General features: G+C 35.7%; 1 protein-coding gene across 1 annotated transcript in view; it reads right to left on the bottom strand.

Annotated features, from left to right (window-relative positions):
* The window catches only part of LOC308633242 (lipoxygenase homology domain-containing protein 1-like), a gene marked incomplete at its 5' end in the record, with an annotated part of 165,984 nt that overhangs the window by 103,896 nt on the left and 35,003 nt on the right, over window positions 1-27,085 (bottom strand). The window contains 3 exons of the mRNA XM_081265757.1: window positions 10,269-10,420; window positions 18,920-19,052; window positions 22,940-23,026. Of these exons, the coding sequence (XP_081121883.1) occupies window positions 10,269-10,420; window positions 18,920-19,052; window positions 22,940-23,026 (372 nt within the window). The remainder of the gene's footprint in view (window positions 1-10,268; window positions 10,421-18,919; window positions 19,053-22,939; window positions 23,027-27,085) is intronic.

Here is a 27,085-nt window from a genome sequence, read left to right as displayed (position 1 = left end):
AGATCCTCTCCTAACCTTAGTACAGAGGAAGTGGGAAACAAACTCTAGCTCCCAGGTTTTCCCTGAGGAGAGAAGAAACTAGTTCACCCATCTAGCATCCCAACATTCCCAGCTGCTTTTTGAGGCACTGGCTTCTAGCCTGCTTGTTTGGGGGCACTGGTGAATTTGGCACACCATAATCCTCTGGAGGCTACTAAAAACAAAGCAGTTTGGACAACTATAAAGGTTTGAAAAGCACACTCAATCTCTAACCAAGTTTATTGGTGAGTTCATTTCCTACATGAAAAAGTCTGAGAATACTGGGAGACCTGGTTCTTGTCCAATGTTAGGAAAAAAGAAAATAAAGAAGGGAATATATTCTAAAAAAATAACAAGATTAATTATAAATTTACCCTAATGAAATGGAGGTATAATTTAATCAACAGGGGATTCAGAATATGGTTCTCCGTGTATTCTGTACCTTAAACCTTTACTTTTTCATCTCTTGAAGGAGATTAGGGTGTGCCAAATTTATCAGTGCCCCAAAAACAAGCAGGCTAGAAGCCAGTTCCTATTGAAAGAGATAAAAAAGTATAAATAATAAGGGCTTAAAGTCCAGAATACACGAAGAATTTCTATCATTCAACAGCAGAAAAAGAATAAACCAATTGAAAAGTTGGCAAAAGATTTGAATTCAATTTATCTAACCATGATATGCAAGTGATCAATAAGAATAAGAAAGAAGCTCAACACACCAAATATTAGAGAAATGCAAACCTACACCACAATGAGATATCACCCATATCCACTAAAATGGTGACTGTTTTTAAAATTTAACAAGCCTTGGCAAGGATGTGAAGAAATGAGAACTCTTGTGCCCTGTTGCTTGGACTTTAAAATGGTGTAACCACTATCAAAAAGGTCACAGCAGGCTGAGGATTTAGCTCAGAGCACCTGCCTAACATGTGTGAAAGCCTTGGATTCAATGCCCAGCACTGAAAAAAAGATAAATTATGGCAGTTTCTCAAAAACTTAAAAATAAAATTTCTGCTAAAGATGGCAGAAGTGAGCTAGGCAGCAAGTCCCAATCTCCTCACAACACAGAAAGAAGGCAGCAAAGGAAAAGAAAAATTGAAAGGTGAGTTACAAAATCAATGCTCTAAGACTCAATTTTGCAAAGTCTGAGACCTGGAGAGACTTGAAGAAGGTTATCAGAGTACAAAATAAACTCAAAGCTCCCTAACCCTCAACCCTAATCAGGGGAGAGGAAAGGAGAGGGGCAACAGAGAGGAAAAAAGAGAGAGAGAGAGAGGGAGTGAAAAAACTCAAGTTCACCCACTTAAGTCTGACAGTAACTGCATGGCCCTTAAACCAGAGCAAACAAGCTTAAAACCAGTCATGAAAAGAAACTGAGCTGAGGGTCCAAAGTCATTTTGTGGAGCCTTCAGTAAACCAGTTGCTCCCTTAAACCAGCACAGTGTCTTCCCATACTCAGACAGCTGCAAATTAAACCAGAGGGAAGTCCCCTACAGTAGGATCTTTTAAGACTCTGGCCAGAAAGAACTTCTAGAGGAATTACTACTAGCCCAAAATTGCTGAAACCCCCTCCCTCTCCTCCTCACCACAAACAAGAAGAGTGGGGCAAAGTGAACCTTTGCCTGGAGATGCACATAACCCTGCTCAGTCTTCATGATCCAGGCAAGGGCAGAAAGTGCATAGCATCTGCTTGGCTCAAACAGAGAGAGCAAAGAAACAGCTTTATCCCAAGCAGAAGAAGGTGAACTCAGCAGGCCCCAATCATGACATTGCAGGGAGGCACCACGGGAAGCCTAGGAATGGTCCTGGGATCAAGGGACCTTACCACAGGGAAGTTGCCTGAATATCCAGTGACATGGAGACCAGGTTCCCGGATAGTGGCAGCCATAGACAGAAGGTGGCTAGGATAAGTTCCCTGTATACCCAGGACACTTAAGCTGAAGGCACCTGCAAAGATAACCTGAAAGAGATTAGTGCAGGCAAAAACTTACCAGAGCAAAGACAATAAGAAGCAGCTGCTCCCAGCCTTAACCACTCATAGCCTGACTGTGATCACGACTGGCGAGTGAAACGGCACTGTGTGGATACTGGCAGGACCTTGCATCAGACACAGTAAACAGAGGGAATCAACACCCACCATTCACACCTGGGGCAGTGGAAGCAAGCGCCCAGGTGAACCACCTGAGTCTCTTCACTACAGCACTGCAGAGTGCAGCATCAGCTGAGGGGATAGTTTTGCATCACAAAACACCTGCAGAAAACCCACAACCAGAGTTCCTGAGCTCACAGACAGCCATCACCATCTTCACCACCACAAAAAGGACCCTATAGAGGGGAGCAGGTACAAAATGAAGCAAAGCAATCACAAAAATGCTCCAGAGCCTGCAGACTGAACTCCTGCAAATAATAAAATCAACCAAGCCATGACACTGCACCCTCCAAGCAGTCAGCTGCATATCCCTGAGCTGATAAACCAGAACCAGCTGGTGCGAGATTCATAGCAACTAGTGAATTGGCTCCTGCAGGGGCAACTCTGGAGAGATCCACAGCCAAAAAGAATGATGGACATTTGCTAAGTGTCTAAACCGCAATGAAATCCAAACCAGGATTCAACAAGAATATTCTTCACCTGGACGTGGTTTACTATAAATAACACCAACATCAACTTTGATCATATAAATAACTCTTGAATGATAGTTGTTACCCCAATAGCCAACATTGTACCTTCAACCCAATTGAATGTATTTCATCTAATGGTTTAAACCATTAATTAGAATCAATCTTCTTTGTTTTCCTAGCTCTAGTTTGTACTTTCTCCTCTTACCCCCATTCATCCTCTTGTATTATTTATCTGCTACTATTTCAAAGGTCCACTGGATGGATATTTGACTTTAAGTGGGTGAGCTTAAGAGTTTATCCCCTCCCCTCCCCTCCTTCCCCTCTCCCTCTCTCTCTCTCTCTCTCTCTCTCTCTCTCTCTCTCTCTCTCTCATCTATTTCCCATTTCTAGATTGACGTGAATCATTTTTTTATGTCCTTTCTCTCTCTCTCCTTTCTCTCTCTTCCCCTATCTTTTTTGCCCAGTCTTTCTTCTTTTGTCTAGGTCTCACTTAGGGTTTTAGTAGTTTTACTAAATTTAGTAACTAAATTTTTGGCCTGTTCCAGAACTTTATTACAAATTTATATCTGGATTTGAGAAAACATGGAGAACAAGAGCAACGAGTTTATGTTTCTTTTAAGTTTGAAGAATATGAGGCTGAAATGATTAAGGTCCAGTGACATCTCAAAGTAGTACTGATATTGGGATCAATAGAGGTCACACATTTGACTTAGATATCAATATCACCCAACTCGGGGCTCTTAAGGGAAACAAGCACACAAAGTAGTCCCTTTCTTAAAAGAAAAAAGTGAGAACTACACCAATAGATGGGTAAACATACAAACAATATGAAAAAGTGAGGCAGGCAGCAAGCCATCCCAAACAGCCCACAATGCTTCAACAATTGACGCCATGGACACCACAGTGGAGGAAATGTCTAAAAACGTATTTAGAATATTCATAATTAAAATGTTCTATGAGCTAAAAGAAGATGTAAGGAGTGAAATTAGCAAATCCAGGAAGTGAAAGACCACGTTAAAGAAACAGAGATTCTGAAAAAGAACCAAACAGAAATCCTATAAATGAAGGACTCAATAAACCAAATTTAAAATTCAGTGGAAAGCATCACCAATAGATTAGACCACTTTGAACACAGATTTTCAATCCTCAAAGACAAGGTATATAATTTTGAAAATAAAGCTGACCATGAAGAAAAAATGTTGAGACCATGAACAGAATATTCAAGAAATCTGGGATAACATTAAGAGATCAAATGTAAGAGTCATTGTCTTAAGGCTCTGAAATGCAAGCTACAGGAAATACACAGTCTTTTCAATAATATAATATCGTTAAAAAGTTCTAAACCTTAAAAATGAGATGGATATTCAAATACAAGAGGCATATAGAACTCCAAATACACAAAAGTCACAAAAGATCCACTCTAAGACATATTTAACAAAAATGCCTCGCATGCAAAATAAGGATAGATAAAAATGGTTGGTCATATTTAGGGGTCAACCAATCCCGTTTTCAACTGATTTCTCAACCCAGACACTTAACAGCCAAGAGAGGCTTGGAATAATATATACCAAGTTCTGAAAGAAAACGGATGCCAACCAAGAATATTATACTCAGCAAAATTAAACTTCAGAATTGAACATGAAATAAAAACATTCCATGATATACAGAAGCAAAAAAAATTAATAACTAGAAACCCTGCACTGTAAAACAGATTCAGTGAAATATTTCATGAAGAATGAATAAAAAAACAAACAGGGAAACCAGCATAGGAAGAATGACTAGAAGAATAGTCAATTAAAGAAGAATCAATCCTATATAAAATTAGAAATAAATCAAAATGGCAAGGAATAAAAAACTCTCAGTAATAACATCAAATGTAAATGGTCTAAAGTCTTCAACTAAAAGACATGTTGGCTGATACATTAAGAAACAAGACCAAACAATATGCTGTCAGCAAGAGAATCATCATTTCACAGGCAAAGACATTCATAGACTGAAGGTGAGAGGATGGGAAAAGAGATATCATTCAAATGGGACTCATAAACAAATAGGGGTAGCTATCCTCACATCAGATAAAGTGGCCTTCAAGCCAAAATTAATCACAAGAGACAAAGAAGGTCACTTCATACTTAAGGGAATTATACATCAACAGGAGATAATGATTATAAATATTCATGCCTCAAACAACAGAGCATCTATGCACATCAAACAGACCCTCTCAATATTAAGAGTCAGATAGACCATAATACAATAGCTAGGTGATTTTAACACACCTCTCTCACCATAGATGGATCAACCAAACATAAACTAAGATTCTACAAAACTAAAAAACACAATTAATAACATAGACATCTATAGAGTATTTCCCTCCATCAACAACTGATTTCAACTTCTTCTCAGCAGCACATGGAGCATTTTATGAATTAGAACAGATCAGTATTAAAAAAAAGAAAAGAAAGAAAAACACCTTGCATTCTCCAGATCATAATAGAATGAAATAATACACTTTTGAATGATGGTTGGATAGAAGAAGAACTTGGAAGAAATTTTTTAAAATTCTTAGAAGTGAGAACAGTGATACAACATATCAAAGTCTCTGGGTAGTTGGAATGCAGTTCTAAGAGGAAAATTCATAGCATTGAGTTCATACATTAAAACAATAGAAAGATATCAAACAAATAATCTAACATTACATTTCAAGGCCTTAGAAAAAAGAAAAACATACCAACATCAAAATCAGTAAAATATGGGAAATAATTAAAATCAGAGCCAATGAAATTGAGAATAAAAAAATACAAAATATTAATGAAAAAAAAGAGTTGTTTTTTGAAAGGATAACAAGATTGATAAACCCTTAGCCAAACTCAACAAATGAAGGAAAGCAAAAATTCAAATCATGAAATTCAAGATGAAAAAAGAAATATCACTAGAGACACTACTGAAATCCAGAGGATCATCAAAAATTATTTTGAAAATTTATACTCCAATAAACTAAAACTTCTTGAAGATATTAACAAATTCCTGGATACATATGGCCTACCAAAATTGAACCATGAGGATATAAAAACTTCAACTGAACAATATTGAGTAATGAAATTGAAGCAGTTGTCACAGCTTTCCAACCAAAAAAAGCCCAGGACTGGATGGACTCTCAGCCAAGTTCTACCAGATCTTTAAAAAAAAGACTAATACCAATCCTCCTCAAATTATTCCATAAAATAGAAAAGGAGGTAACACTGCCAAACTCATTCTACAAAGCTAGTATCACCCTGATACCAAAACCAAAAACATATCAAGGAAAGAAAACTACAGACCAATATCCTTGATGAACATAAGTGCAAAAATTCTTCATAAAATATTGGCAAACTACATACAAAAAAAAATGCATTAAAAAGATAGTGCTCCATGATCAAGTGGGTTTCATCCATAGGATCCAAGCTTGGTTCAGCATATAGAAATCAATAAATGTAATTCACCACATAAAATAGACTTAAGGACAAGAATCACATAGATGCACAGAATCTCAAGAGATGCTGAAAAAGCTTTTGAAAAAGTATAGTACCCAATCATGTTTAAAACACTAGAGAAACTAGGGACAGAAAGAACTTACCTCAACATTGTAAAAGCTACACATGTCAAACCCAAGGTCAATGTTATACTGAGTGGAAAAAACACTGAAAGCATTTCCTCTAAAATTAGGAGAAAGACAAGGATTCCCACTTTAACCATTCCTATTCAACATAGTCCTTGAAACTAGCCAGAGCAATCAGAAAAGAGAAGGAAATTAAAGGGATACATATAGGAAAAGAAGAGCTCAAATTATGTGTTTGCTATGACACGACCCTACATTTTGAACACCCAAAAACCTCTACCAGATGACTTATACAGCTCACAAATGAATTTCTCAAAGTAATAGGATACAAGATCAACACTGATAAATCAATTGCATTCCCATACTCCAATGATGAATCTGCTGTAAAAGAAATTAGGAAAACTATCTCATTCACAATGACCTCAAATAAATAAACAAATAAAATACTTGGGAATAAGTCTAACAAAAGAGTTGAAGAACCTCTACAATGAAAAATATAAAACAATAAATAAAGTTTAAATTGAAGAAGACCTTACAAGATGAAAAGACCTACCATGTTCTTGGATAGGCAGAATTAATATTGTCAAAATGGCCATACTACCAAAAGTGATATGCAGATTCAACACAAGTCACATCAAAATTCCAATGATATTCTTCACAGAACTAGAAAAAGCAGTTATGAAATTCACTTGGAAAAATAATAAAAGACAACAGGATTAACAAAGCAATCCTTAGTGAGAAAAGTGAAGCAGGAGGAATTACAATACCAGACCTCAGATTATACTACAGAACTACAGCCACAAAAACAGCATGGTACTGATACCAAAACAGGCACATTGGAATAGAAGACAGACAGATGCACGTAAATATAGTTATTTCATACTAGACAAAGGTGCCAAAAACATACATTGGAGAAAAGCTAGTCTCTTTAATAAATGGTGCTGGGAAAATTGGAAATCCATATATAATAGAAGGAAACGTAACCCCTGTCACCCTATACAAAACTCAGCTCAAAGTAGACCAAAGACATAGGAATCAGACCAAAAACCCTACACCTGCTAGAAGAAAATGCAGAACCAACACTCTAATATATTGGCACAGGAACCAACTTCCTTAACAAGACTCCTAAAGGACAAAGAGTAAAATCAAATATCAATAAATGAGATGGCATCAAATTAAAACACTGCTTCACAGCAAAGGAAACAATTAAGAGAGTGAAAATGAAGCCTTCAAAATGGGAAAAAATATTTGCCACCTACTACTCAGATAGGGCATTCAAATCCAGAATGTACAAAAAAAATAAAAATTTAAAAATTTTTTAAAAATCCAGAATGTACGAAGAACTCAAAAAACTTAACACCCAAAAAAAAAAAAAACCAATCAACAGATGGGCAAAAGAACTAAACAGATATTTCTCAAAAGAAGAAATACAATGGTTAACAAATATATGAAAAGTGTTTAACATCTCTAGCAATTATGGAAATGAAAATCAGAACTATATTGAGATTTCATTTCACTTCAGTCAAAATGGCAATTATCAAGAATACAAATAACAATAAATATTGGCAAGGATGCAGGTGATAAGGTGAACACACAATTCCTGGTGGGACTTCAATTTAGTGCAACCACTCTGGAAAGCAGTATGGTGATGTCTCAAAAAAATAGGAATGGAACCACCATCTGACCCAATTATCCTACTCTTCGGTATATATCCAAAAGACTTAAAATCAGCATACTACAGAGATGCAGCCACTTCAATGTTTATAGCAGCACAATTCACAACAGCCAAGCTATGGAACAAACCTAGGTGCTCTTCCACACATGAGTGGATAAAGAAAATGTGGTGGAGTATTACTCAGCCATAAGAATGACATCATGACATTTGCCAGTAAATGGATGGAACTGGAGATTTTCATGGTAAGTGAAATAAGGTAGTTGAAAAAGCCAAAGATTGAATGTTTTCTCTTATGTGCAGAATCTAATCCAAAATAAGCAAGAGGATAAAAAAAATAGAAGAAAGATCTGTGGAGTAGATAAAATGGAATGAAGGGAAGGGAGGAGAGATAAGAATAGACAGTGGAATGACTCTTATCTAAAATTCTTATGAATGTACTACAGTGAGTCTCACCAATATGTATATCCACAAGACACTAATTTTTTAAAAAAATGTAAATAAATGGCAGAAGGAGTAGAAGAGAGGGAAGGGAATGGGGGGCAGGGAAGAGGAAGGAAAAGGGAAGTAACTGAGGACTGAATTAGGATAAATTATATTCCATGCATTTATAATTAGGTCAAACTGAATCCTAATGTTATGTATAATTTAAAAGAACCAATAATTTAAAAAATGGGGAGAGGAAGTGGTAGAAGGCTGTAATATCAAATGAGAACATCACAGTAGCCTTCTTAGAGTAAAGACCTGAAGAAGGTAAAGAAAGGGGTTTCGTGCCAACCAAGGGAACATTAGTGTCCTCATGTGCCAGGAATTATTTTTAAGTGTTCTGCATACATGAGCTCATTTAATTCTCACAATCAACCTATAAACTAGGTAGCTAGGTAATAAATCCATTGTATAAATAAGGAAACTGAGGCACAGAGAGGAATAGAACTTGGCCAAGATCGTAGGCTCAAAGCGATGGAGTCAGGACTGAACACAGGCAGTTATGTCTAAAGTCTAGAAGAGGTACTTACCTGCAAGCAAAATACCCAAGGCATAACTGCATAACTTGGATACCCCAAGGTATCCAAGCTGGTATGTTGGAGAACAGCTCCAGGACAATGTCAGTGGGTGGAATGAGCAAGAGGAAAGGTGGAATGGGAGACAGAAGAAGGACATGGGTAGGATGCAGATCAGGAGGAACCTTGTGAATTAATCTGAGCCTGTTTGATGGGAATGTTTCATAGGCTTCATCAGAAGATGCACTGACTTGGTTATACATGTGCTTCAAAAATCAAAATTAATTTTTTTAGGGCAGGATAAAAAGGCAAGAGATTACAAATAATCAAGAAAAATACATAAAACTTTAATGTTTGTGATCAGACTGTATTTTTAAATATTCCCTTGTACTTTTGAAAATTTTAAAATAAACTGCAATATGATACAGCAATCTCACTTCCAGGAATAGATCCAAAATAACTGAATGAATGATCTCAAAGAGGTATTTGTACTTTATGTATGTATCTGCATTATTCACAATAGCTAAGAGGTAGCGGAAACCCAAATGTCCATTACCAGATGCACATTAATCAATAAACAGAATATAGTGTGTGCACACAGGCAATGGAATAGTATTCAGTAAAAAAGAAAGAAAATCTTCTAACATGTTACAACATGGATGAATCTTAAGGACATTATGCTAATTCAAAAAAGTCACAAAAAGATAATTATTCTATAATAGGATGTACCGAATGAAAGTACTCAAATTCCCATGAACAGAAAGTAGAGTGGTGGTGACCTGGGGAACTGGGTAGTTGTTATTGAATGGGTATAGATTTCCAAGTTCAGAAAGACAGAAAATTTCTCAAGACCTGCTATTGCATAACAATGTGAATACAGATGCTTCTTGACTTACAGTGGGGTTACATCCTAATAAATCCACTGTAACTTGAAAATAGTGAGCTAAAAATCTTATCCTACTCAATATCAGTGCTCAGCAACACAGGGCAGATAGAGTTTCAGCTGCTTATTCTCATGATAATGTGACTGGTAGGAGCCGTGGTTCACTGCTACTACTCAGCATCAGAATAGAGCATCTTACCCATTGCTAGCTCAAGAGAAGATCAAAATTCAAGATATGATTTCTACTGGCTGCATATTACTTGCACACTGCTTTTCTGATAAAGTCGAAAAATTGTTATGTTGAGACACTATAAGCGACATACTGTCACCACCGTGCACTGAACACTACTGAACTATGCTCTTAGAAATGCACTTAAAATCTGCTTAAAAATGGTAAAGATAGGAAATCTTATTTTATGTGTTTGTTTGTTTTTGAGCCACAAGGAAAAATCTTTTTTTCAATCAAAGGAATTTTTGTTTACTTACTTGTCCTCTTAAAAATTTACAGGAGTTCTTTGATCTAAATAGTTGTCTGGATCCTGTGTCTCCTTTTTCCCCATAGATAGAAATGTAGACATTTGCTACTGTTCCAGCATTCCATAGCTCACCTGTTGCCACAAACACTTCGTATTTTGTCACTGATAACAGAAGAAAAATAGGCTTTAAGTGCCAAGCATTACTTCTGTAACTAAAAATTAAGTACATAAAACTAATCAACCGTTCCAGTTCTAGGTAAGTCACTCCCACTGATTGCAGGTTATGAAAACTTAGCTGAATGCATGCCACAGCTATATGAAGACTGGGCAGTGCATAGGAGCAGGAGGATTGGGAAAGAAGAGCAGAAGGTAAAGAAACAGCAAGTGTTAATAAGTTGACATTTATCTTCACCACAGTCCTCCAGCCTGGATTCAGTGCATGAGAAAGCTGGAAAGAACTCACTAGAGCTCAGATACAGAGGGCTCAGAAGAAGGCCTCTAGTTCTGACTAACGAAGCAAAAACATGAACTCTCCACACATAGAAAAGGTAGTCGTTCTACCTCTCCAACCCCTCCATTTCTCTGAAAGCAGATGAAAAAGAACACAAAAAGAAAAAGAAAGGGAAACAGACCTCAACAGATCACTCTGCTTTACTAAGCAGCAGAAGGGCACATTTTCAAGAGTAAAAATGGCAACTGGCTGCCATAAGGGTCTGAGTTTTATAGGGTTTAGAGGACCTGAGTCCTAGCAGGAAATGTGTTGGTTACAGCTGGAGGTAGACCTTGGGCAGTCAAGGAAAGGGTTGTAGATAAAGAACATTGCAACAAGTTCAGGACCCATTACTCTCCCTTTCTCCTTGAGGGTTGTTACATTGCATGTCCTTCAAAAGGTGTGGATAGAGAACAGAGGTGCTCAGTACTGGGGACAGCCAGTTCAGCTGCAGGTGGGGGTCACTTGGGAGTCCCTTCTGAGCTACCCCCATTTTCCCTTCTGGCCTTTCCTCTGGCTGAGGCCTGAGCTTCTATTTTGTCCTGCTGCAAAGAAAAACCTCCAATTTACCACAGACATCTCCCCACGCACAGGACAGGAGGACAGGAGGACAGGAGGACAGGAGGACAGGAGGACAGGAGGGGAACAGTTGGAGATAAGGGAAGTTCCCTGGGACCTGTTTTCCATATCCTTCATTCTCTATTCTCTTACATTTCAGTGTCTGGAAACAACAGCATACAAGAACCTTCTCTTCAATTCAGTGAAACTAGGCTTCAGTAGAGAGGGGCCTCCCCACCCCTACCCCGTGCCCCCAACCCTGTTGCTTTACTTTCTCTGTCCTGCCACTGCTTAGCCATAGACAGAAAAGACTGCAGAAATCCACAACCCAATAGAGCAGAAAGCCCCAGTTTTTCAGCTAAAGGACCAAAAAGAGGATCTAGGGAGCTATAAAGCCTTTAAAAACTGAATAGACACTGGAAACAGACCACAGAAGACAGGTTGAAATCTGTGACCTGAAACTAACCAGAAGTCATATGCATGCTAAAATAAAAATATGAACATTCTCCACAAGATTTAAATAAGAACCAATGCCTCATATAATAACGTGTAAAATATTCAGGATATTACTTGTACTATTAAGAATCACAAAAGTCTCAACTCACATGGGAAATGGGAACGAAGAAACAATTTTTTAAAAATAGTCTTAGCAATGAAATAGAAAACTTAAAAAAGATCCAGATGGAAGTTTTAGAATTGAAAAAAAAAAATCCCACTAAAATTTTAAAAGTCTCTGACTAGTCTCAAGAGTAGAATGAAAAGCACAAGGAAAACACCCGTGAACATAAAGACAGAAAATTACCTTTCTATAAAAATGACTAGAGCAGGCAGGGTATGGTGGCTCACACCTGTAATCCCAGCAACTCAGGAGGCTGAGGCAGGAGGATTGCAAGTTCAAAGCCTGCCTCAGCAATTTAGGGAGCCCTAAGCAACTTAGTGAGACCATCTCAAATTAAAGAATTAAAAAGGACTGGGGATGTATCGGCTCAGTGGTTAAGCACTCCCTGGGTTCAATCCCCAAAACCAAAAAGAAAAAGAGAAAGCAAAGACCAGAGCCTCAGGGATTTGTGGGATAATAACAAAGAATCTAATAATATTCCTGGTGGGGACTTCCAGAAGGAGAAAGAATCAGACTCCTGTTCTATGTACTCATGAGCACAATTCCTCTGGTACCAATTCCATTCTTTGGATTTTCACACCAGTGATATTTCCACACACCTGACTCATAGAAACAAAATTGATAAGCAGTAATCTTTGAGAGAAGTTCACTTTTTTTTCTATATTGTTAACTTGGAAATGTTGCTCTAACAATTAATAACTTTTCTCCACTAAAGGCATACCTCAGAGATATTCAGATTTGTTTCCAGATTATTGCAATAAAGTAAATATCACAATGAAACCACATGGATTTTGTTGTTGTTGTTGTTGTTATATATGACAGCGGAATGAATTATAATTTAATTTACACATATAGGGCACAATTTTTCATATCTCTGGTTGTATACAAAGTATATTGACACCAATTCGTGTCTTCATACATGTACTTTGGATAATGATGTTCATCACATTCCACCATCATTTTTAACTCCATGCCCCTCCCTTCCCCTCCCATACTTTTGTGCTATCTAGAGTTTGTCTATTCCTCCCAATCAGGTGGACCTTTTGTTTATACAATGCATACATAAAAATTATGCTAACAGTGGACAAGATGTGTTGGCACAGACCTGTTGCCACAGCTACTCGGGAGGTTGAAGCAGGAGGACTGCTTGAACCTAGGAGTTTACAGCTAACGCAACATAGTAAGACCCCCATCTCAAAAAAAAAAAAAAAGCTTTGTTTATATTATACCATAGTTTACCAAATATGCAATAATAGCATTAAAATATGCACATGCCTTAACTGAAAAAGTTTGTTATTAAGAAATTCTAATAATCATCTGAGCCATCAGCCAGTCATAATCTTTTTGCTTGATGTTAATAGCTGCCTCCTGATCAAGGTGGTTTTTGCAGAAAGCTCGGATAGCAGTGGCAAAGTCTTGAGATAAAAATGAAGTTTTGCCATCTTGATTGACATTTCCTATCATGAAAGATTTCTCTGTATCATTCAATGCTATTGATAACACATTATACACAGTAGAACCTCTTTAAAAAATTGGAATCATCCCTCTCAAAATTTATTACTATTTTACAAATTAAGTTTATGTAATATTCTAAATCCTTTGTTGTTGCATTTCAATAATCTTCACAATATATTCACCAGGAGTAGATTTCATCTCCAAAAAAAAAAAAAAATCCTTTTCCCATCTGTAAGAAGCAACTCCTCATCCTATAAGCTTTTATCATGAGATTTCAGCAATTCAGTTCCATTTTCGGGTTCTACTTCTAATTCTAGTTTTCTTGCTATTTCTACTACATATGCAGTTATTTCTTCCACTGAGGTCTTGAACCTCTCAAAGTCACCCATGAGTGTTAGGATCAACTTCTGTTAATGTTAATATTTTGAAATCCTTCCATGAGTCACAAATGTTCTTCCTGGCATGTACAATGGTGAATCCCTTCCAGAAGATTTTCAAATTACTTTGCACAGATCCAAAAAAAGGACTCAATATCAATGGCAGCTATAGGCTCATGAATATCTTAAATAATAAGACTTGAAAGTTTAAATTATTCCTTGATTTATGAGCTACAGGAGGGATATTATGTTAGCATGCATGAAAACAACATTAATCTTAGAGGACATCTCTACCAGAATTCTTGGATGAACAAGGGAATTGTCAATGAGCAATAATAAGAGAAACTTTTATCTGAACTTAAAATATTCAGTAATCTATGTTGTAAACAGATGTACCGTCACTCAGGCTTTGCTGTTCCATTTACAGAACACAGGTAGATTCCATTTCATTCTAAAGAAACTTAGGGTTTTCAGAATAGTGAATGAACACCAACTTCAACTTAAAGTCACCAACAACATTAGACTCTAACAAGAGAATCATTCTGTCCTTTCGAGGTTTGAAGCCAGACATTGATTTCTGTCTTTGGAAAACCTTGATGGCATCTTCTTCCAGTATGAGGTGTCTCAACATTGAAAATCTGTGATAAAATGTTCATCATAATATAACTGATAATCTTTGTCAATGATCTTAGCAAGATCTTTTAAGGAGAACCAGCTGCAGCCTCTGCATCAGTACTTGCTGATTCAGCTTGCACTTTAATGTTATAGAGACTACTTTCATTAAATCTTATGCTAGCTTCAAATTTTTCTGGTGCTGGGCATGGTGGTACTTGCCTACCATCCCAGCCACTCAAGAGGCTAAGACAGAAGGATCACAAGTTTGAATCCAGCCTTGGAAACTTAGGGAGAAATTGTCTCAAAAAATAAAAAGGGCTGCTATTTCCACATTATGTATAATTATAATGCACAAATAAAATAAATATTTTTTACATAAAAATGAATAGAAATGTAGCACAAGGTAGACTGCCCTTGGATTCAGTCTTCAGTACTACCAGTGGAGAGAAAAAAAAAAAAAACAAAAACTTTTCTTTGGGAACTTCCTCACTTGCCTTTATAGAATTTAAGAGAGTTAGGTCCTTGCTCTAGACTATGCAATTAAGACTATTGCAATAAAGCAAATATCACAATGAAATCACATGGGCTTTTTGTTGTTGTTGTTGTTGTTGTTGTTATATATGACAGTGGAATGAATTGCAATTTATTTTACACATTTAGAGCACATATAGACTAGGTTTGGGCTCAAGAAAATATTATGGCCAATTTGCTCTTCTATCCAGACCACTAAAACTTTTTTCATGTAAGCAATAAGGTCATTTCATTCTTATCATTTATGTGTTCACTGGAGCAACACTTTTAATTTCCTTTAAGAACTCCTCGTTTGCATTCACTGCATAGCTAACTGATGCTAGAGGCCTAGCTTTCCACCTGTCTTGGCTTTTAACATGCCTTCCTCACTGAGTTTACTCATTTCTAGATTTTTCTTATTCATTTCTAGGGAGAGACGTAAGACTTTCTTTCACTTGAACATTTAGAAAACAATGTAGCTTTACTCATTGGGCAAATGTCAATATTTTTGTGTTTTGAAGAAGAAGGACACCTAAGGAGGGTGAGTAATGGCTGGTTGGTGGAGTGGTACACACACACACACACACACACACACACACACACACATTTGTGCATTAAGATCACTTTAGATGGACATAGTTTGTGCAGCCCCAAAACAAAGACAAGAGTAAAAATAAAAAATCACTGATCATGTGTCACCATAAGAGATGTAGTAAGAAGAAGCATGGAATATTATAAAATACCAAACTTTGACACAGAGACACAAGAAGAAAGCACATCGTTAGGAAAAGAGCACCTCCAGCCTTGCTTAATGCAGGGTTGCAATAGGCCTTCAGCTTATAAAAACCCTAACCCTTATCTTACATCATATATAGATATTAACTCAAAAAATATAAAGACCTAAATACAAGACCCCAAATTATAAAATTCTAAAAGAAAACATGAGAAAATTTTCAAGTTATAAAATTTTGCAATGATTTCTTGGGTATGACACCAAAATCACAGATTTCAAAAGCAAAAATAGACAAACCAGAACTACTTCAAACTTAAACTCTAAGAAGCAAAGGAAAACACAGTGTGAACAAGCATCCATTGAAGTTACAGAAACCATTTCCAATTCATATGTCTACTATGGGGTGAATATACAGAAAATAAAAGAAAATCCTGCAATTCAACAATACCACCACACACACACACACACACACACACACACACACACACAAGGGCAAAGAGTTTGAATATAGACAATTCTCTAAAGAAAAATACAAATGGTCAACAAGAATATAAAAACTCAACACCAACAATTATTAGAGAAATGCAAATAAAAATTACAAGGATAAATAATTGCTACCCATTGAATGGCCCACATCAATACAACAGAAAACAAGTGTTGAAGAAAATGTATAGAAAGAAATCAGAACCCTTGTGCACTGTGGGTAGAAATGTAAAATGCTACAATTATTATGGAAAACAGTATGGAGTTTCCTCAAAAAAATTAAAAGAGAATTACTATATGATCCAGCAGCTTTCAAAACAGATTCTGAAAGAGATATTTATAATTTCACATGCAGGTTTGTTTTAACACTATTCACAGTAGCCAAGAAGTGAAAGCAACCCAAATGTCCATTGCTAAATAAACAAAGAAATTGTAGTGTATCATTCAGCTTTTACAAAGAAGGGAAACCTTTTACTATGGGAACACTATACTATGGATGAACCTCAAGGATATTACTCTAGGGAAAGAAACCAAATCGCAAAAATATAAATACCATATGGTTTCACTCAGATGAGGGATCTCAAGTAGGTAAAATTACAGAAACAAAAAGTAGAAAGGTGGTTGCCAAGGGCTGGCGGTGAGGCAGGAGGGATTACGAATTAATGGTACAGAGTTTCAGATTTGTAAGATGGTAAAGTTCTGGAGGCCATTTGCATAACAGTGTGAATACATTTAATCATAGGGAAGAGTATGATTAAAAATGTTTAGGATAGTAAATTTAATGTTTGTGTTAGTTACTACCACAATAAAAAATAAAAATTTTATAAATAACTCACCAAACTGAGAAACCCCACTTTTGCTCAGTTTTCTTAACAACCTGTATCCTCTTCAAGAAAATAATTCCATAATAAGGAAAAAAAATATATATATATATATATTCTTTTTTGGTACCGGGGATTGAACTCAGGGACACTCCACCACTGAACCACATGCCCAGCCCTATTTCGTATTTTATTTAGAGACAGGGTCTCACTGAGTTGCTTAGCACCTCGCTTTTCCTGAGGCTGGCTTTGAACTTGTGATCCTCCTGCCTCAGCCTCCCTACTGATAGGATTACAGGCATGCGCCACCACACCCCTCGAGAAAAAGTATTTTTCAGGTACATATGATAGTATACTGATAAACAGGTAAATTCTGTCAGAGTTCCTTTTGTCTTAAATAACAAATACTACCATAATTCTTCATGAACTTAAAGGAACAAAAAATTATATATATATATATATATATATATATATATATACACACACACACACACACACACACTAATGAAGCTTGCCTTATTTATATCCCTAAGAAATGATGTGTCTACCTCTAGTGAAGGCTGCTGCTTGTCTATAATGACATCATTTCAGATATCACATCAATCATTGCTAGGATATTAGATAAAAATATGGGTAGAGTCAGCTACCCATTTACTTCATTTATCCCTGACCTACCAAAGAGTATACCAAGCACATGATAGAGTATGGTTAGAAAACCAAGCCAAGTGGAGAAATTGAAAAGAAAAATGTCTGTTAATAAATACCAAGCACTACAGGGGAAGCAAAGAAAATCAGTATGTGTTTCTAGAGTACGTCTCTTTTGATCAGAATTTTGCAATTAAAATGGGGAGAGGAAAAAGCAAATATAGCCTCTAAATCATTTCTAACCCCTAAATTATTACTAACAGTAATAGAATAGGGTACCTGGTGAACTTCTTTCAGGTGGTACATGTGGAATGATAAAGAAGAATGGTAAGAAAAATACTTACAAGTAGTAAGAAAATCTTTTATGAATGGTGAGAACAATGCTCACGCAATCTTCACTTTTCAGTAAATTAGAGCTATTCATGTCTTCAAAATACATTAGCTTCAGAAACTCAAGAAAATTTATCAGCGCACCTTATTTAAAAACCACAGGGAAATTATCAGTCTGTGCAAGTGTTTTACCAGTCTACGTTCCATCAAAAAGTTACATAAATAGGTAAGCCAAATGTCAGATTATATGATATTGTGGGTCTCTTCTTATTCTTCAGATAATACTTTTACTATTTTTTTTCTTTAGAAAACTACAAGATAACATTATAGTAGGACACCGCCTAAATTGGAAAAATATTTCTATTTACCAATTGTCAATTTAATAATTCTCATATACCTTTTTCCCATTATCTTCCAAAACATAGGCTAGTAACTAGACCCCAAGAACAAATAGCTTCTATAGACAAGGTCACCCTGGATTCTTGTGGTGGGGAACAGTCACTACCTAATTCTCAGTGTATCAAGAGCCGCACTTGATAAAACTAGTCTCAGCCACAAGTACATAAAACTTGAACATATCTCTGCTTCTGGGCAAATGTTTAGAAAGTCATTGAGCTGTTATGTTTTCAATTCCTGATCAAAGAGATCAATTTTCAAAAGCACGGTAGAACCTTGTGGGAAAAGTACACGTTAACTTGCATGTCTTAGCCCTTCGCTTCATTTGACATTCAATTTTCTCATGACCTTCTAAGAATTAATTTTCTTGTTTTGATTGAGAGGCACTTTAGTTGACCTTCCTACAGGGCTAACAATGACAAGAACATATTCTTGAATGCCAGCATGTGAAACAACTAAAGCACATTTAGATGCAGCTGGCACAGCAGCAGAGGTAATTGATAAGAAACTAGCAGTCCTTAATCATTCATTCATTCATTTACTCATCATGCATTCATTGAGTTCCCTGTCCTTCAACATTTAGGCAAACGAGGGTTTTTTTGTGCTGCCTGGGTTTGGAGTGTCCCTACCTGGAAGGACGGGTTGTCCTCTATTTATAAGAGGCAATTCTCGGCAGATTTCTCCATCCTCTTGATCTCGCGCCAACCATCGCTGTACAGGTATATAAAACTCTTCTCCAGAATTCATGTTCTGCAACTGTATCTACGATAGCAACAATATTACTTGCAAAAGAATCTCCTATCAAAGTCTCCAACAAAATTTGTCCAAACACTCCACTTAGCTCAGAAACCATTTTACATTTTTTAATATAAGAAATTATGGATTATTTGCCCCAAAAAAGCATATTTACTCTTTTTTACTCCAATTTGATCTTTTATTGTACAATGGCATTTCTTTTTATTATTTTGAAATGTTTCTATTTGTAATTTTTCTGTTTTGAAATGTTCATATGAAACATGCCAATTTCTCCCAAGTTTTATGTTATTAAGAGTTTTAATGATGTAATTTAATGTATTTTTGAAATTATATCATTAAAAAGCAAATCTTCAGGACCCAATACTTTAAGGTTTGTGGGTCTCACACAGATCCAGGAATTCACATTTATAAATGCATACCAAGTACACTTCAGACACAATGTCACTTTTAGAAAGTCTCCCTGAGAACCATGGAGAATAATCATTGGTTTGCAATTAAGCTATTAAGGCCAAAACTAATCATTTGAGAAACAGAAAATAAACCGGCATTTTTAACTTTCTATCTTGTACTCTTCCCCAACTAAAATTGAAAGAATTAAGTTCCTAAAAGCAATGTGATTATTTTATGGAAATGTTGTATCACTGTTGGTATTGTATATGAAAGCAGAGTTTTCACTCAAATCCCTTCAGGTTATAGGTATAAGTTGGCTTCTTTAAAATGTCAAACTTCAAACTTCTAAACTGAATTATAAAAACTAAACAGAAAAATTCCAACCTATTATCAGCATATTAATTGAGATGAATTACATGAAGATTTTATTCACTCAGAATTAAACTTTGATTTAAGAAATGTTTGGGGGCTGGCTCAGTGGTAGGGTGCATACTTAACATCTTTGAGGCCCTGGGTTAAATCCCCAGCAACCCCTTCCCAAAAAGAGTGTCTTCTTTACTGGTACTCAAATAGAGGTGAGGTAAACCTCAGGCAAACAAATTGTCTTGCAAAAAGAAAGTAGTTATCATGGAGAGAAAGAGAATAGGAATTTTCAGACTGATTTTTATATCATTCCTCTGCAATAGTACATAATATTTTCAGACAACTTAACAACTATCTTAGCATCCCAACATTATAATGAATATAATATTTCTTATTGGTTATCAATCAAATGAGATAGCATAATCATTAATGATAATTTTTATAATCAGTTTTTAAACAGAGAAAAAGGGAAAAGATGATATTATATAATTATTAAAACTATCAATTTGAATATCATATGATTTATTTCTTTTGGTACTGGGGATTGAACTCAGGGGTGCTTTATCATTAAGCTAAATTCCCAGTCATTTTTTTGTTTTATGTTGTTTGTTTGTTTTGTTTTGGTTGCTTATTTGGAGACAGGGTCTTGCTAAATTGCTGCGTGTTCTCTGAATCACTGAGACTGGCCTTGAACTCGTCATCCTCCTGCCTCCTGAGTCATTGGGATAATAGGCATATACCACCACACTAAGCATTAATAGCATACATCAAAAGCTCTATATGGCATAAAAGAGAACACTATTGCATATAAAAGCCAGGCAATAATTTTGAATTTTGAAATCTAACATCCACATCCTATATTTTCACAAAGTAGATTTTATATTAATTTTTCATTCTGCTTCAGGATGCTTTGTGACTTTAATGTAGAGAAGATGGCATAAGTAACAACTATTCATTTCTACTGGTAGAATAAAAAGTCTGTCTTAAGTAATTATTCATCTTCCATGAATTTTCTATTAATTTTCTCACATATTCCAAATCAGTAGAAGAACAAGTTCGTCAACAATATCAGGAATATGTAACTAGATACTCTCTGCTCTCTGAGAACTGGTTTAGTTAAAGATCATTTATTTTGAAATTATATGATGTAAATATATCATACCAAAAAATGGATGACATGCCGTATTGATTTCCGTGTGAGAGATCTGCATTTACCAGTGATGGAGAAAGTGAACAGAGTTTTCATTCTAAACAATGTAGAAAATTTAACTCATCTTTTCTTCCTTCTTAAGAATACTCAAGGGTTAGTATCTTGCTTAGTATGCCACACTAAATTCTAGGGTTGGAATTCAAGTCTAGTATATCATGAAGTCATCAATACGATGATATATCTTAATAAACTTTTTATGCAAATGCTATACAGCTAGACATCTTTTCATCATTAATGCAAGTATATCAAAAAGTTATGTGTATGTTGGTGGGACTGCAGACTAGTACAACCACTCTGGAAAGGGTATGGAGATTCCTCAAAAAAGTAGGAATGTAAGTACCATATGACCCACTCCTTGGTGTTTATCCAAAAGCTAAAATCAGCATACCACAGCAATACAGCCATCTCAATGTTTAAAGCAGCACAATTCACAATAGCCACATTATGGAATCGACTCCAATGCCTGTCAATAGATGAATGGATTAAGAAATTGCAGTATACATACCCAATGGAGTTTTACTCAGCCATAAAGAAGAATGAAATTATGTAATTTGTTAGTAAATGGATGAAAATTATAGAACATCCTGCTGAATGAAATAAGCCAGTTTCAGAAAAGCAAGGGTCAAATGTTTTCTCTCATATGTGGAGGGTAGAAAAAAAATAAGGAAAAGATAATGGGGAAGAATGGATATCATAAGGAAAAAGGGAAGATCAGTAGAATAGAAAGAGATCAAGAGGGAGAGAAGAGAGATAGGAAAGGGGAGAAAATTGTGGAATAAATTTTTAAAATTTTTGCTATGTGCATATATTAAATATACTACAGTGGATTTCACCTTTATGTAAAAATAGAAAGGATCTATCAAAAAAGATGGTGGAGTGAGTGGACATCATTACCCTAGGTACATGTGTGGCAGCACATACGGTGTGACGCTACATCACGTAAAACCAGAGAAATGTAAAGTTGTGCTGCAATATGTACAATGAATCAGAATGCATTCTGCTGCCATATATACCTAATTAAAATAAATCTTAAAAAAAAGAATGATCTAATAAGACAGGTTAGAAATCCTTGGGCTCAGTATTTTATTACAAACAAAATTAGTTCTTCTTACTACTTAATAAAAATATTAATTGAGAAATCTCTCCAACAACAAACTATATCTGAACAATTCTCAATTACTCAGTCATAAAGAATAGTTCAAAGGTGTGATATAACATACAGGTTGTTTACTTTGGCTCAATATTAATTTCCAATTAAGATTTTACCTGGCCAATTTCAACCTGCTTAGGATCTTTGAACATACCTCATCCAGGGGCAAGGACTGGCCAAGAATATATTTTATACTGTGTATATGTTTGTATTTTGAGATTTTTTTAATGTTTTCTATTGAAGTATAACGTTTTAAAGTGTTCTGATCCATAAGTGTGCCGTCTCATGAATGTTTGCAGAGTAAATATGACTATGAACTTTAAAAAATAAATAAATAGATGAGAGAAATAAAGATTAGTAGAGGAAGGAGAATGGGGAGATGGAGAAAAAGAGAGAGAAAGGGGGAATGTGAACTGAAGTCAAATTCCATGCATGTATGATTCTGTCAGTATCAATCCAACCATGTATAACTATAATGTTCTTTAAAAAATGCTATGTGAGTTTATCAAGAGTATTATCCCAGTACTTCCTTTTCTTTGAATAGAAGTGAAAGTATTGCTTAATTCAGGAAATTCCCCCAACCAATTAGGGATTAATGAATTGATAAGGGCATACCATACTACTTCCTTAAGAAATGTACTGACTGAAAAGGTCCAGGTTTGACATCATCAACCTGCTGTAGACATAAAATGTCTCCCTGAGAGTTAATTTCTTGGAGAAATTTGCAGAAAATTTTGCAAAAAGAAAAGGGGGCGGAGAATATTATTGATATATCCTTACCTTCTTACAGTGCCAGGATGGGGAGTGGCCAGAGTTGGTATGACCAATACGAATTTTAAAAACCGTTCCAATGTCTCCAACTGTTATCTATAAAGAAGTCAAAGAAATATCTTTCAATGTAATTTCACAAAATCCACTTAAAAACAGTTCAGAAGAGGACATTATATATTGATTAAAGAGGTCAGTTCATCAAGATGTTAGAGTAGAATTATAAATGTGCACATCCAGCAACAGAGCACTAAAATACTAAAATATATGAGGCTTTTTTTTTCTTTTGGTGGGGTGGAATGGGACTTGGGAATTGAGCTCAGAATCTCACATGAGCCAAGCACATGCTCCATGAGCTACAATTCAAGCCTTATGAAGTAAAATTTAGCAGGACTGAATAGTGAAACAGGCCATGATAATAGTTGGAGATTTCAATACCTGACTTTGAGTAATAGATAGAATAACTTGACAAAACCGTAAAGAAATGGAGGACTGGAACATCATACACTAGCTGGACGTAACATCTATAGAACACCCCATTCAACAAGAGATATAGTATTCTTGGAATATTTCCCAAGATAGACTGTATGTTGTGTAACAAAAACAAATCTGGAAATTTTTAAAAGACTAAAATCATATACTCTATTTTGTCTAAACATAATAGAATCAAACTAGAAATCAATACTAGAAGTAAAACTGGACAATTCATTGAATTGGTCAAAAAAGAAATTACAAAAACATCAGAAAATACTTTTAGATGGATGAAAACAAAAATATGACACAAAAAATAGCATAAAGCATGTAGTGAAATTAGAGCTCAGAAGGAAATTTATTGCTCTAACATATATATTAAAAAGGAGGAAAAATAAAAATATATAAATATAATAAAAGATCTCAAATAAATAGCTTAATTTTATACCTTAAAGAATTAGAAAATAAAGAACTAAATTCTAAGTTAGAAGAAGGTAGGAAAAGATAAAGATCAGAGTGATGATTTAAAAAAAAATAGGTAACAGAAAACAATTGAATCATTGAAACCAAAAATTGGTTCTTTGAAAAATATCAGCAAAATTGATAAAATTTTAAGGCCAATTTAAACAACATAGGCAATACAGAAAGAACCTGTCTCCTATAAAAACAAAGATTCGAATTGCTAAAATCAGAAATATAAGTAGAGACATGACTAACAACTTTACAGAAATAAAAAGGATTATGAAAAAAATGTTGTGTACAATTATATTCCAACAGAGTAGCTAACCCAGATGAAATGGGAAATTTTCTAGACACACAGCCACCAAAACTATCTCAAAAAGAAAGAAAAATCATGAGTAGATCTATAACAATTAAAAAAGTTACATCAGTAATCACAAACCTCCCAACAATGAGAAGTCTATAACAGAAGTCTTCACAGGTGAATTTTACCAAATATTTGAAGAATTAAACTGGGCGAAGAGCTGGGGTTTGGCTCAGTGGTAAAGTGCTTGCCTAGCATGTGTGAGGCACTTGTTCGAGTCTCAGCACCACATATAAATAAATGAAATAAAGGTCAATGACAACTAAAGAATATTTTTTAAAAGAATTAAACTGGGAGAGATGGTAGTGCAGACCTATAATCCCAACTACTTTGGAGGCTGAGGTAAAAGAATCCTAAATTTGAGGCCAGCTTAAGCAACATAGGCAACACAGACAGACCCTGCCTTGAAATAAATTGATTTAATTAATTTTTAAAAACTAATGCCAATTTATACCGAACTCTTACAAAATATAGAAGGGGTGAGAACATTTCTTCACTCATTCCTCAAAATCAGCAGTGCACTAATACCAAAGCCAGATGAGAGACAAGAGAAGGGCAAACCAAAACCCCTAACAAATACACACACACACACACACACACACACACACACACACGAGCCATACACACAAACGAGCCTCCAAACTAGCAAACTGAGTCCAGAGCCACATTAAAGGGACTATACATCATAACCATGTGTGATTTATCCCAGGAATGGAGATGGGGTCAACACACAAAGAATATAACATACTGCATAAGCAGACTGAAAGGAGGCAAAACAGCCATCTCCACGGATGGGGGGAGAAAAAACAAAACTCACAAAATTCAACACCCTTTGTGAATGGTAAAAACACTAAAAAGTCTAGGAATAAAAGGGAACTTCCTGGACATGAATAAATGGCATCGATTAAAAAAAAAACACTATAGATAACATTCTCACAGATGAAACCCTGAAAGCTTTCACCCTAAATCAGAAATCAGGAACAAGTCAAAGATACCAGTTTTTGTCACCCCTATTCAACACTGTATTAAAAGTTCTATGCAGAATCATTCAGCAAGAAGAAGAAATGTAAAGCTTTCGTATAGAAAGAAAAACAGAAAACACTTGGGAGGTTGCTAGAAGTTCAGGGTAAAAGGAATGGGAGTTACTGCACAATGGGGTTTCCTTTTAGGGTGACTTAAGATGGTGGTGACAGTTGAACAATATTGTGAATGTACTACAAGCCACAGAATTGTACACTTTAAAATTGTAAAAATGGGAACCCTTATGTATAGTCCTATGCATTCTACCACAATAATAAGAAGAAGAAGATCTATAAGAAGAAGATACAGGCAAAAGGAAAGAAGAATGGGAAAGAAAGGTTTTCCTAAGAACCCTTACCAAAATACAATTCACCAGGACAAATAAAGCTATGATCAACATTTGAATAAAATTACTAAACTCAATGAAGCTAACAACTCTACAAAGACAAATTTAGCCACACCAAGAAGGCTCTAGAAAGAGGGCAAGACAAACCGACAGCTGAAATGTAGGTAGCAGTGCCCAAAAAACAAGAAGCATCACACTATGTAAATGATTTTCTATGGGAAATGGGAATGAGGGTTTAAATGTACTCCTTTCGTACTATAGAACTCAAAACGATCTAGCCCTATAAATTACCTGAAAGTAAAATTTGATTTAAAAGTAACCATGAGACAATACAATAGCAAAATAGTAACAAGAAAAACAAGTCATCTGAGAGTAGTGACACACCTGTAACCCCAGGGACTCAGGATTCTGAGGGAGAGAGTCACAGGTTTGAAGTCGGCTTCAGCAACTCAGGGAGACCCTGTTTCAAAAGTTTTAAGGCAGGGGGGGGGGGTGTGCGGGGAGCTCAGTGGTAGAGCATTCCTGGGTTTAATCCCCAGTACCCACAAAAAAGAAAAACAGTTTACATAAATTTTGATATAGTCACTTCTACATTTATTTCTAATATATGAAAAATAATGACAAGAATCTTCATTTTTTAAAACTTTTATTTCTAGTGACCATCAATACAAGAAAGAGAGTTTTTTAAAAAAAAAAAACTCATATAAAGTATGGAAAGGATAGTTCACACCAATCTAAAAGGAATGATACTTGAGAATGATTTGGCCACCCCTGTGACATGTGACATGTGGGTGCAGTAAAACCAAGCATTTAGTGCCACATGGAAGGGGATGCCCTGTGAAAACTTAAGATAATGAAGATACCACTTTCTGATTGTGATTTCATTCTCTCCACCTGGTTTAAAATATGCACCCAGACATTCACTCAACAGCCATTATGCAGCACCTACAAACTACTCAATGCTTGGCCCATCTTGCCACTGATGGATGACATTTCTTACTTTGGTTTAACAACATGGCGCTGGTCTCACCTACTTCATCTTTTCTACCTCTGTTTCTTTCTAGATTCTGATCTCAGTGTCTCTAAAGGTGTCTCTCCCTGAATAACAAGGAAAAACTACTACTCATAGTTAATAACTTGAAGACAACTTCTTTGCCCTCATTGTTTGATAATTTTATTTTGCCCTTTTTGACTTTGGCTTTGAAACTTTTCTGTAGCGCCTGAGACACATAAGGCCTTGCTGCTGTTAGTCACCCTTATAAGAACAATAAATGCTGAACATCTAGTATTTCTCTCATGCTACTACTGTCTCCTCCATATGGTGGATTTACTTGTGTTAAATTGGCTTGAGCAAAGAGTGCCATGAATTTCTTTTGATTGATCTTCTACAGGGCACATCTGTTACAATAGGAAGAGCCGGGTTTAATAAACTGCAGTCATTCGAAAGTACTTACTGGTTGCATCACTTCTATTAACAGTTTTACTCCGTTTTATTACT

The sequence above is a fragment of the Spermophilus citellus genome (genome assembly GCF_964194105.1).
Source record: "Spermophilus citellus genome assembly, chromosome: 14".
Taxonomy (NCBI): Eukaryota; Metazoa; Chordata; class Mammalia; order Rodentia; family Sciuridae; genus Spermophilus; species Spermophilus citellus.
This window is presented reverse-complemented; position numbering and strand designations above follow the sequence as displayed.